The sequence below is a fragment of the Tripterygium wilfordii genome, chromosome 18 (genome assembly GCF_013401445.1).
Source record: "Tripterygium wilfordii isolate XIE 37 chromosome 18, ASM1340144v1, whole genome shotgun sequence".
Classification (NCBI taxonomy): domain Eukaryota; kingdom Viridiplantae; phylum Streptophyta; class Magnoliopsida; order Celastrales; family Celastraceae; genus Tripterygium; species Tripterygium wilfordii.
In genome coordinates this window covers 9,729,839-9,742,406 of record NC_052249.1, presented here as the reverse complement: position 1 = coordinate 9,742,406, position 12,568 = coordinate 9,729,839, and the positions used below count along the sequence as shown (strand labels likewise).

The 12,568-nt window shown below is 38.4% G+C and overlaps 3 protein-coding genes across 7 annotated transcripts; 2 read left to right on the top strand and 1 right to left on the bottom strand.

Moving 5' to 3' along the window:
- The first annotated feature begins 1,437 nt into the window (after positions 1–1,437).
- On the top strand, positions 1,438–4,204 carry LOC119984629 (glycine-rich RNA-binding protein RZ1A-like). The gene is made up of 4 exons (XM_038828670.1): positions 1,438–1,572; positions 2,564–2,680; positions 3,219–3,760; positions 3,839–4,204. The coding sequence occupies exons 2-3, from the start codon at positions 2,570–2,572 to the stop codon at positions 3,738–3,740; spliced, it is 633 nt and encodes a 210-aa protein (XP_038684598.1). The 5' UTR covers positions 1,438–1,572; positions 2,564–2,569; the 3' UTR covers positions 3,741–3,760; positions 3,839–4,204.
- Positions 3,917–5,136, top strand: LOC119984630. The gene is made up of 2 exons (XM_038828672.1): positions 3,917–4,329; positions 4,410–5,136. The coding sequence occupies exons 1-2, from the start codon at positions 4,075–4,077 to the stop codon at positions 4,467–4,469; spliced, it is 315 nt and encodes a 104-aa protein (XP_038684600.1). The 5' UTR covers positions 3,917–4,074; the 3' UTR covers positions 4,470–5,136.
- Positions 5,137–5,781: 645 nt separating this feature from the next.
- LOC119984771 lies at positions 5,782–12,411 on the bottom strand. Of its 5 annotated transcripts, XM_038828876.1 has the most exons (4): positions 12,124–12,411; positions 10,803–11,862; positions 8,982–9,605; positions 5,782–6,620 (listed from the first exon to the last, which is right to left on the bottom strand). In XM_038828876.1, the coding sequence occupies exons 1-4, from the start codon at positions 12,320–12,322 to the stop codon at positions 6,572–6,574; spliced, it is 1,932 nt and encodes a 643-aa protein (XP_038684804.1). In that variant the 5' UTR covers positions 12,323–12,411; the 3' UTR covers positions 5,782–6,571. The 5 variants fall into 5 exon arrangements, with proteins under 5 accessions (XP_038684804.1, XP_038684803.1, XP_038684807.1 ...); XM_038828875.1 differs by having other exon boundaries at positions 10,803–12,411; XM_038828879.1 differs by lacking the exon at positions 8,982–9,605 and having other exon boundaries at positions 10,803–12,411.
- Between the last annotated feature and the right edge of the window lie 157 nt (positions 12,412–12,568).

Sequence of the window (12,568 nt, the reverse complement as noted above, 5' to 3'; positions counted from 1 at the left end):
CTATACGCCAACTTCACCAGGTTCTACCACTACAGGGCCCAATCATGCTAGTTAGGCGTTATGCTTAACACATGCAAGTCGAAGAAGGCGCTCCCCGGAACACTCTTATCTCTTTTCACACTAACTCTTTGTCTCCTTCCTTCTCTGCCTGTCCAAGTCACTGACTTGGCCTGATCATAAGATCCCTTATTCTTGATCAGATATATATAGTCAATTTTCTGTAATTGTCTTTTGCCTAGGTTTTTGATACCATAATCTGTGACCATTCTTATGGAGTTCGAGCCGGGGGACGTAAATCTGGCGGCCAGAAATTGCTAAAGGGCGTTTGTGAATCCTTACACTGTACTCCTAATGACAAGGAAATGACCACAAACTAATTGCATCTTTTGAACAGATCTTAAGCTCGAGTTATAGTAGCACATTATTGACCGTGGTTAAGCTGTGTCCATACACGGATTATATTGCCAGCTAGGATAAATCATTTAGGCTTCATTTGGTGCTCCGTAAGAGAGAGAGGGAAAGCTCTCTCTAAATCTCTCATTTTCTCCTCTTTCTTCGTTTGCTTGTTCTTACCACCTCTTCATTTCCTCTTCTGTTTTCCTCTCAAATTTCTTCGTTTTTTTTCTCGGAAACCTAACACCAAAGTCCAACCTCTCAATCTACTATATACATTCCCCGTTATTGTAGCATGAACACGAGGAGATTGAGATTCAATGACAGTTGGTTTGCCTATCTCTCCCATGCATGCCTGTCGAAATTCTTACATTTCTATTTTGTGGTTTCAAACGACATTCTCAAATTTGTCTGAGGTTTTTCTTCTTATTATGACCTTTTCAAAGGTTCAACGACCTCCAAATATGAGTTAATATTTGTTACTATACATATAAGTCTCTGTCTCTCTCTAATCCTCTGTGTTTTCCTTATAAATTAATGAAAGCTAAACAAATAAATTCAATGATGTACAGATAAATCAATTAATAAAAAACTGTCAAGATAAATTCGAGAATAAACAAATAAATTCATTTCCATAAATTGATGAAAACTAAACGGTCCTGTTTGGTTAAGCGACTAAACGACCATTTTTGGTGGAGCGGGTTCGCTTTCGCGACTCGCTGCACCAAACACATTAAAAAGTAGGGTGGTACCGCCTTTAAAGAAAAAACTTCAAAAAAATATGGGTCTCATATCTAAAAACTGTAGATTTATTTTTAAATTTTTTTTCTTGTATGAATCCCAATCATACTTATAAATTAATAATAATACAAACAAAAGATATTTTACACACATTAACTGATAATTTTAAAAAATTTATCCTTATTTCTATTTTTTTTATTTAGTGGACTTATTGAAAAAAAATTATGTTAATTTTCATTTTTCATAGTATTTACCGAAAGAATATAATAAAAATAGAAAAACAAAAATCAAGTAAACAATATATAAAACTGAAGGGCGTGGTTTGGCGACCCGCGATTGGGTTTAGCACAATCTCAGCCTCTTTCTTCTATTTCGAAGGGTTTGCGACTTCGGTTCTCTAATCGAAAACCTAAAATTCATCGCCTCCCTGCGTTACTGGTACGCCGCTTCAATCTCCTCTCCCCTACTTGGTTTCATATTCATGAGATCTACTCCTTAACTTTCAGTAGTTCTCGTTATTTAACCTAGAGTGAAGTTAATTGTTCGATTACTGTGTGTGCTTGCTTAATTTTCCACTCCTACTACGTTTAGTATCTCTGTGCTACGCGTTTACAAATTCGAACGAAAACGGAGAGTCGGTAAACAATTTTTATGATCGGGTTTGAAAATCTGAAAACCTAATTGCGGTTTTCTTTTCGGGGTTTTGGATGAAATAGTAACTGTATTGCTAGTGACTGATTGAGAATCTAGGTTCGGTTTTATTTCCCTTTTATTTATGTGAAAAGGTTGTCAATGCTATGTGAACTTTTATGGCAGATCAGATTTCAATTTTTTGACTGATAAAGTTTTGCAATCAGAAATGTGTTCCCGCTTTCCACTCTAGTCAGAGGGTTTTATAATGTTTTGTTGGCTACACTTTCTGGAAACGAGTAGAAAATAAATTTTTGTGAGAGCATGAACAAATTTTGGCTACTCTATCTGGTTGATGGAATTCGTGGCACAAGTGCATTTACTGTCTCGTCTCCCCTTTTTTCATCTTCTATTTGTTTAATGTTGGATTTGGTCACATTTGTTGGTTATCTTCAGCTGCCACTTAGTGGCGAGGTTTCACTTTCAGGTATACTCCATTCTTATCATTGCTCAGTGATTATTTTTTGCTATAATGATCAGTGTGTGATATAGGATCCTGTTTTGATCAACCATACTAGTTTGACTTCTACCCAGGAATATTTGAGCTCAACTGCTCAAGTAATGTTAGTCCTTACAAGAGCTATTGCTGTCGTATGACTTCCAGAGCCATATTATTGTATTCTATTCATGGTTTTCTTGCTGTGTGAACTAGTTTTATTTATCTACCTATCTAGGTATTGTTAATGCTTGTTACTCTAGTTTTGGGTCTCCATATAAATGTTCCTCATCAAATTTGCAGTTTTAAATGTCGGAAGAGTTGGAGTACCGTTGTTTTATAGGTGGCCTTTCATGGTCAACCTCAGATAGGGGTCTGAAGGATGCATTTGAAAAGTTTGGCCATCTTCTTGAAGCAAAGGTAACCATTCTGAAGTCATGGATACATTTGATCCACTCTGTTATTCACTTATTTGTGTTTCTACCAGTTTTGGTACACCATATCTCTGCTGTTTTTCTTTTTTGAATCTTAATTCATGAACAGTTCACGTTCTTTTGATATAACAGGGTTGGCCTTTTTTTCAGTTGCTGTTAAAAGTTCTTTAGCTGTCTTATTGTGAATAAGTGGTTTGGTTTGAATATCCTATACTTATTTTAACAAAACTAGCCATATAATTTTCATCCAAGCAAAAATAGTTTGATTTTCTGTCCTGATTTGGAAAGAACATCCAGCCACAAATAATCATGCTTCATAAGACTGCATGGCAACTGTTTTTGTCATGGGTCTTTGTAAACAAAGCATTGGTTGCATTCATGCCATGTTGGCACTTGGCAGATATTTGTAAATGTTGATACATGTTAAGAAGTTAATATTTATTTGTTTTGACTTGTTCTAATGTTTTTCAATTACTCATCTTAAATTCTTCTGTGAGATTTGACAGAAAATTTTGATTATTTAGGTGGTACTTGACAAGTTTTCTGGTCGATCTCGTGGATTTGGATTCGTCACTTTTGATGAAAAGAAAGCAATGGATGAGGCCATTGAAGCAATGAATGGAGTGGATTTAGATGGGCGTTCTATTACTGTTGATAGGGCCCAGCCTCAACAAGGTTCAGGTAGAGATCATGATGGCGGACGTGATCGTGATGGCGGACGTGATCGTGATCGAGATCATGGACGTGATCGTGGACGTGATTATGGAGGGGGACGTGGATCTAGTGGCGGAGAGTGCTTTAAGTGTGGCAAGCCTGGGCATTTTGCTAGGGAGTGCCCTAGTGAAGGGGCAAGAGGTGGCGGCAGGTATGGTGGAAGGGATGATAGGCATGGCGGCGGTGGGGGTCGCTATGGCCCAGATCGAAATGGAGATCGCTCTGGCGGGCGCAGCAGGGATTCTGGTGGTCATGGAGGTTCGGGAAGTGATCGATATCGTGACCGCTCTGGACCATACGAGCGTCGAGGCTCTGGAGGCTTTCGTTCTTGATAGGACATGTTCTGATTGTGGTATGCTTCTTCTACCTAGCATTACTTGTTGTATGCACGGGTTATGTTACTGATAAATTATTTTCATGTCTATTGCAGCTTCAGAATTGAAGGTCCTGTGGCTATCATTTGCGATGCACTGCAGTTTATTATTAGAGGGTTTGAAATTTTCATAATCGACAGTTGGATCTAAGTAGTTGTTCGTCTTTTCATGTGCAAAACTTGGCACAATTGTTGAACTCTGTTCTGTGTCCATAAAATGCCGACTTCAGTGTTTTGGTGCGAGGAGTCTGATACTTGCTTGACACGCTCATTCGAATTTGGTCTTGTGCTCTATGAATGCCATGATTGCTGCTGGGTTTCTTCTGAGTAATATGCGTGGTCCATTGTCAGGTTTTTCATTGACCTTTTTTGCATATACAAATAGCCACTGTGGATTGTGTTTTGGTGGCTGGATGAGAATCAGAACTGGTGGTGAGGGTTATGCTCTTCTCGAATGGATGCTATATAGGAGCTGTCCTGAAAGAAAAATGTGCATTTTTGGTTACCCTGGTTTCACTATGTTTCTAATAGAAAAGGAGTCAAAACTGGTAATTGCATTTCCTACTACTACTTGTGCAAATTCTTATTTATGGTTAGTGCTATATTAATATTATCAACCTTTTGGCAGGATACTTGGCTATGTATGGCCGTTTTGGGTATCTTTGTTGCTAACTGGAAATGCTTTTAAACTATTTGTAAAAGTTTTTTGGGTAGCGACAAGCCATCTGCTGTCCACTGATTGAGTGATGGAAGAGTTTCATTCTTATCAAATGCTGGCCGGTTGTTCGGAAGCTCTTGATGAGTTCTGCAACTGTTGCCTGTCCATTCTCTTGTACTCTTGTTCTGTACATTCACCGCTCGTCTTGGTTGGGAGATTCTTGTTCTTGCCTTGTTCTCTTTGTGCATGCCCTGTTATGTGATGCCTTCGGTCCAAGATTGTTGATCTCCCATTATCAATTTCCTTCCTAGCATGAATGTGGTTGAGGTTGAGGCTTCCTTAATCTTTGCAAGGTTCCTTCCCAGTTTGGAATGCACTCCTAGAGCTCTCTGCTGTTGTTGTCTCTTCACTTCCGAATAAAGCTGTACTCTTGCAAGCTTGCCCTAGAGCCTCAACTTTGCAAGCTTCACATTTATGGCTTATACGTTTACACACACACATTACTTTTTCTTTCATTTTAGCCCATAATCATTTATGGACGACCTCATTTTTACCTCGAGTATGCATGTGCATATCTTTTGTGAATGCCCAGTAATTGTTTTCACTGTTTTATTAGTTTATTTTTTGGCCCCTACTTATCATCATCACTATGATTGTTGCATTTATGCTAATCAGGTTTTTTTGTGGTTTTCTTTTCCATGCGTGATTGAGTTTTTAATATTTAGTAATTCGCATCTTAGTGTCCCGCACAAACAAAAATTCGCATATTAGTATCGCATCAGTAGAGATATTGTAACAAGATCCTTATGCATATGTATATATTTAAGGCCCTATTGGACAAGGAGAGGGAGGGGGATTTGAATTTTGCACTGCATGATAGATAGATAGTGCTTGTCATCTAGGCTTGTGACTGTAAAATGCCAAGGTGGTTTCTATATATAAAATTATTTTTCTGCATCGTTTTGGAGTGGCATCCTTCAAAAACTTTTCAGGGTAGTTACTAGATTGCTCGCCCATTGGATGTAACTTATATATTGTTTCAATCTCAACAGAGATGGTATAAGAGTGTCTCTCTCTTTGACATTGGTTTTCTTTGAAGTTATATGGTAAGAGTAGATCTTAAGTTTCTACTAGTCATTTTAGTTTTATTCAATCGATACCGCTATATGGTAGAGTAGTAGTCTTGTAAGATTAGTATTTTGCCAGTAAAATCAACGATATAGCAAGTCATCATTCTGTATCCAATCGACTAATCATATGCAAGAGACCAGTTACACTAATGCAAACAAACAAATTTACACGATACATATTAGTTTGTCTGATAAAATATGAGAGCGGAGTATGGATAAAATAATCAAGATCTCATAGATAGAAATTACCAGTAGCAAGGTTTTCGTTCGAGTCAAGATAAACTACAATTTCATTCACGAGGAATCTGTTAGCGAAGACTCAACTTTGGAAACAAATAAGCAAATCAAGCATACAAAACATGGCTCTGAAAGTCAGATAGGATACCTTCTGAACTGCAGCTAACGTAGATTGAGATCCTTTGTGTGACGGAATGTGCATCACGGCTTTCACGCTTGTTTAATTGATGAATGGATTCATGACTCATCTGCACAGATTATTTCAGCAAGACTACCATGCAGCTATCCAACAGAAGCTCAAGGGATGGAACTCGGTAAGCGTGGAATGTTTCATTCACATGCCATGAGACAGTTGATTACCATCTACTATACAAAAACAGTCCGTGACAGGCTAATGCAGCCACAAAATTGGGTCTATAAGAGGGTAACTTAAGTTTTCAAGATCAGCTTTACAATACCCAGCTCCATGCATCTGTCAGACGAACAAACCATCACATTCTGGAATTTATCAAACTCTCCTGCTCCACCCTGTAAGCACTTGAGGAATCACAATACCTGGGCAGAGCAGCTATTCTTGCAGTGGCAGAAACCACTGGAAAGAACACGGCAGGACCCTTAGTAGCGGCATTTCTTGTTTCTTGCATGAGATTCATTCAAAAACTTTTACAGGTCAACAGTTGCAAACTCTAATGAACCCAATCAGCTCTTCGATAAGGGGAGAACTTCCCAACTCCTTTAACTGTGTAAACCTTCAAATCTAAAGCATCAAATTCTTCCCTCCAAACCATGATCAAAAACTCCGGGAAAGGCTAAACTGAAAATTTAGAAGACTAAAATTTTAGGCTCTGAACCAAAAGTGATGTAAGGCAGTATAGAAATTAAAATATTAGGAAAGCAGATTTACCCAATTAAAGAAGCCAATAATTAGACAACGTAATAACGAAAATCAACGTAATGACGAAAGTCATTATAATTAGACAATGTAATAATGCAATTTAAAGTAATTAGATAACGTAATACTATATTATGGCCGGTTATGGAAGAAATTGTTAGGGATACAACGAGTTTTCCAAAATTTTGAAAGACAAAAACACATTAGTTTTACAACTATTTGAAGTTCTCTTCCCCTTTGTAACTGCATAAAGCGTTCAACACAACTTCTCTTTGAATTCTCCCTCTTTCGACGCAGCTACATACAAGAAATGCCGTCTGTATCTCAACTTTGAATTGTTTGACAGCCCAGACTAACATGAGAAGCACAACATGTTCCCAACATACTTATCCAGAAACCAGGCACCAAAGTTGCCTCCAAACAACTGGCTCCCCACCTTCCACAGTTCCACTCCGAACTATATATGACCTCTCTCTGAGAACAAAAAATCAAAGCTGATCCACTGCAAACTCCATTATGACCGATGCCTTCCAATAAAATAATAATAACGCTTTAAACCAACCAAATGACATCTAACTACATCTTAAATCTCCATAGAAACACTATCATGACTCTAAACTCATAAAACTAAAACTCTAATTTGGAACAATGACACGAAATGAGATAGGGCATCATTACTTGTCCCTTATATTGACGAATCCCAAAACTTTCAGTCACAGATCAAAATCAGGGAAGCAGCCTCTCCTTATTGTGTGAGCAAGGCTGCATATGTTTTGCCTTCCCCAACCTTGCCTCTAACATCGTTGTTGTTTACTACCTAAAAAACTTCAGCTCTTCTAAACATGTAGATACAAAACTCCACAATATGGTTATTCCAAGGAGAAGCTTCAGAGGAAGTGAAATTCACATAAAAAGCAAACCCAAGCTACAGCCCTAAGCATGCTCATACTCTCTTCAACCACTGTACCCACCCTTTCCCAAGCTCTCTCTAACCCGAAAAGGCTTAGAATCTGAGCTTAGGCATCCTAGAAGCATAAAACAGAAAGAACATAATCGCAATAGATAAAACCATGGAGAGCAAGAGCAAAATTTCCTTATCTACTCTAAACACAAAAGCAAATCCTTCTATGCACCTTCCAATCTTTCTACACAAAAGCCTCCTTCACCCAAATATATGGCAAACCAGAGCTGTATGAAGACCACTAGGACCACCGAATGAACCAAAAGAATCCATTCATGAAAACAGAGCTGAGAATGTCTCCCTCAAAAAAATCTCTCCAACTTGACAAGGCTCTGATTCCTACGAATGGTAGTCTCGAGGATATACTTACAAAGTATGGTAATTGGACTACACTAAGCTGTAAACAGGTCAGGGCAATCAAGAGATCTTTGGACTAAAAGGACATAAGAAAGAGGCTAACTGAGACCATGCAGCTGAAGGTAGATTTTCCAAACTTTGCAGCCACAAATTTCTCTTAAAAAAAAAAAACAGAACAAAACCAAACCAAACCTTTTGGCAAATAAATTCTAAAAATTTCAAAATAGAACAGGCTTATAGCTACCAGCCCATTACATAAGAAAAGAAGTAATGCAAACCCTCTATATAATCATGGTATTGGCTATATGCATTCACCATGGATAGGTTCTCTTCACCCCTAGTTCTATCCACATATTTTTGGTATCCTCTTTTAAGTGCCTCCTACTAAATTTTCTCAACTTCACGAGGATTTATTACATGAAGCGAACCCCAGGAAAAACCTCCCTACAGCTAGTTTATCCTCCACCATCCAGGACAGCAACAGTAGGAATATCCCCTGTAAGATTTAACACTCGGACTACATTAAAACACAGCTTAACTAGCACAAATCTAGAACAGCAAACAGTCTCCATTTTGTAATCAATTTCTGGAAACAAATAAAATCTAGATGTTGCATTTTTTAACCCCACACTACACAGTATATCCCATCAAGATGAAACTTTGATCAACAACCAAATCTTGGAAATGATAATCATTCATCTGATGGGTCTATTTTTTACCCAGTTCCATGGGCGTTATTTTATAAATGCATATAACAAAAACAGAAATAGGAATCTATGAAGCTGTCTGAACTCATAGTTCAAAAGTGTAAAAGAAATTAAGGGGGACAACTATTGTACAACTGCCATGTACTCCATACAAAATGAGCAAGTAACAAAACATAGTAGAAACTGATAAGGATGAGAAATAGGGGTCTGGAAAGCAAAAAAATTGTAGGCAAGCAACTTCACATAATTTTCAAATACCTGTAGTCCTGTATCCCTTCAGAGTGCTGTCTGGAGGAATTTAAAGGCAATTCAGATACTGAAGCCTGAATCTGCTGATATATACCTTCATATAGGAACTTGCATTTACCATTTGATGTTGATCGCCAACCTGACTTCCTTCTATACTTTAAAAAACAGCGATCATCCGACTTCCTTCTATACTTTAAGAAATAGCAATCACTTTTTCCATTGCATCTAGCATCCATTGGTTGATTGCAATCTTCTTGTTTACAGTAAATTTGAGACTCAGAGTGCAAGCTCTCATCAACTATGCTTGAGTTTAACAACTTATTAGAACAGCTCACATTTCCTTCAATTGAGCTCACCTTCACATCCTCATGATCAGGCTTGTCACAGCATTTGCCAACCTTCCTCTTCCTTCTATCATAAACTAATCGATGTGATTTCAAATAATCCCTATAACTAGAAGAATCACCATCCCCAATTCTAACACAGTCCGGATGTCCAGGAGCACTTCTATCCACAGAAATCTCCAGCTTTCGACAAGCCACAGTATTCTCGTCTCTCGTCGTCAAAGCAACCACGCAACCTGAGTTCACTGGGCAAAAAGTCTTAGAACTCCTTGGCGAGCTATTCATAGCCCTGTGCAACCAAAACGCCAATTCCACATCATCAAATGTGACAGAATGAGGATCACTAGTAATACTTCTTTCTACACAAAAGCCTCCTTCACCCAAATATATGGCAAACCAGAGCTGTATAAAGACCACAAGGACTACCGAATGAACCAAAAAAGGATCTATTCATGAATTATGAAAACAGAGTTGAGAATGTCTCCCTCATAAAAATCTCGTCAACTTGACAAGGCACTGATTCCTATGGATGGTAATCTCGAGGATGTACTTACAAACTATGGTCATTGGACTATAGTGAGCTGTAAACAAGTCAGGTCAATTAAGAGATCGTTGAACTAAAAGGATATAAGAAAGAGGCTAACTGAGAGCATGCAAGTAGCTGAAGGTAGATTTTCCAAACTATAAAGCCACAGATTTCTTTTCTTTTTTTTTAAAAAAAAAAGAACAAAACCAAACCAATCCTTTGGGCAAATAAATTCTAAAAATTTCAAAATAGAAACAGATTTATAGCTATCAGCCCATTACATAATGGAAACCCTCTTCCATTCAAAAAAGAAATGTAATGCAGACCGTCTATATAATCATGGCATTGGCTATATGCATTCACCATGGATAGGTTCTCATCACTTCTAGTTCTATCAACTTCTTTTTGGTCTCCCTCTTTAGGTATCTCCTACTTGAAATTTCTCAACTTCATGCCGGGACTTATCACATGAAGTGAACCCCAGGAAAAATCTCCCTACAGCTAGTTTACCCTCCACCATCCTAGAAAACAACAGTAGAATATATCCCCTGTAAGATTTAACACTCTGACTACAGTAAAACACAGCTTAACTAACAAAAATCTATAACAGTGAACAATCTCCATTTTGTATTCAATTTCTGGAGACAAACAAAATCTAGATGTTGCATCTTTTTAACCCCAAACTACACAATATATCCCATTCAAGATGACACTGAGATCAACCACCAAATCTTGGAAATTATAATCATTCATCTGATGGGTCTATTTTTTACCAAGCTCCATGGGCATTATTATAAATGCATAGAACAAAAACAGAAACAGGAATCTATGAAGCTGTCTGCATTCATAGTTCAAAAGTGTAACAGAAATTAAGGGGGACAACTATTGTATAACAGCAATGTATTCCATACAAAATGAGCAAGTAATGTACGCAAGTAACTTTACATAATTTTCAAATACCTGTAGTCTTGTGCCCCTTCAGAGTGCTCTCGGGATAAGCCATTTGTAGAAGGAGAAGCTTGAAGAGAAAAAACACAAGACTGAAATGAACAATTGGAGAATCCCGATTCCCTGGAGGAATTTAAAGGCAATTCACATACTGAAGCCTGAATTTGATGATACACCCCTTCGTATAGGAAATTGTGTTTACCATTTGATCTCGATCGCCAACCTGACTTCCTTCTATACTTTAAGAAACAGCGATCACCGGACTTCCTTCTATACTTTAAGAAATAGCGATCACTTTTTCCATTGCATCTAGCATCCATTGGTTGATTGCAATCTTCTTGTTTACAGTAAATTTGAGACTCAGAGTGCAAGCTCTCATCACCTATGCTTGAGTTTAACAACTTATTAGAACAACTTCCATTTCCTTCAATTGAGTTCAACTCCACATCCTCATGATTAGACTTGTCACAGGATTTGCCAACCTTCCTCTTCCTTCTAACATAAACTGATGGATGTGATTTCGAATAATCCCTATAACTAGAAGAATCACCATCCCCAATTTTAACACAGTCCGGATGTCCAGAAGCACTTCTATCCACAGAAATCTCCAGCTTTCGACAAGCCACAGCATTCTCGTCTCTCATTGTCATAGCAACCACACAACCTGAGTTCACTGGGCAAAAAGTCTTAGAACTCCTTGACGAGCTATTCATAGCCCTGTGCAACCGAAACGCCAATTCCACATCATCAATTTTATCATCAGAGTCACACCCCTTAACACTGCCATGCTCATCCCTCTTAGCAATCAAATCCAAAGCATTGCTTGCCAATTCAACCGCTTTCCTTGCTGCCAGGCCCACAACTGCTTTCCTCGGAGCCACCTCTCGTGCCCTCTCTGCTGCTTTCACCTTCTTCTCCACAACAGCATTCGCATCCTTCACCACATACTCCATTGATGTGGCACAATCCCCCTCATCCAAAACCCTGGCATTGCCAGATTCAAAAACCCTAGAACTTGTAGAATCCAATACAGTTTTACATGCTTTACCCGTCGAAATTGCTCTTCTATTTTCTATTGTTTTTGGTATCCAACAATCAATACAAACCAAAAATTCAGTACCAGCACAGGAATAAGACCATGGGGGGACAGTTTTATAGATCGAGAAACAATCCCTATGAATACTTCTTCTACATTGGGAACAACAAAAACAATTCTCGGCAACTTCTTCAAAACAATAAGAACATATTTTGGATGATTCAACACGCACTAAACATTTCTTGCAAAGCAGGACAATACGCCACTCGCTGAATAGAACTTGAATTTGGTCCTTACCTGTGCAGACGTCAACCCGGAATCCACAGGCGTGGCATTGCGACAGATTGGGCAAGTCTCTGGTTTTTCTGCAGTTGTTGTAGGGCTGCTGCATTGCAGGAGGCTTCGGGCAGCCAGAGAAGAGCCGCTTGGTGGGCTTGATGACGTTGGCAGTGGCCTCTTGTGGGAATTCTTGGTAGTTTTGGTCTTTCGGTTCCATGAGCTTCAAATTTTCAGGGGAAATATGGTTAGGGTTTCAGAAAGGAAGGAGCGGGATTGGGATTTGTCAATGAGACCCCTTAATTTTAACTTGGTCGGTACATAATAAACAGAGAATAATTCGTTCTAAAAAAGTTCAAAACAAATTTTTAAAAATAGGGAGGAGAGATGCAATCCTCACCGAAATTATACACACCATCTTTATCAATCTAACTGGTGACTCGGATGTACCAATAAATTTTTATAA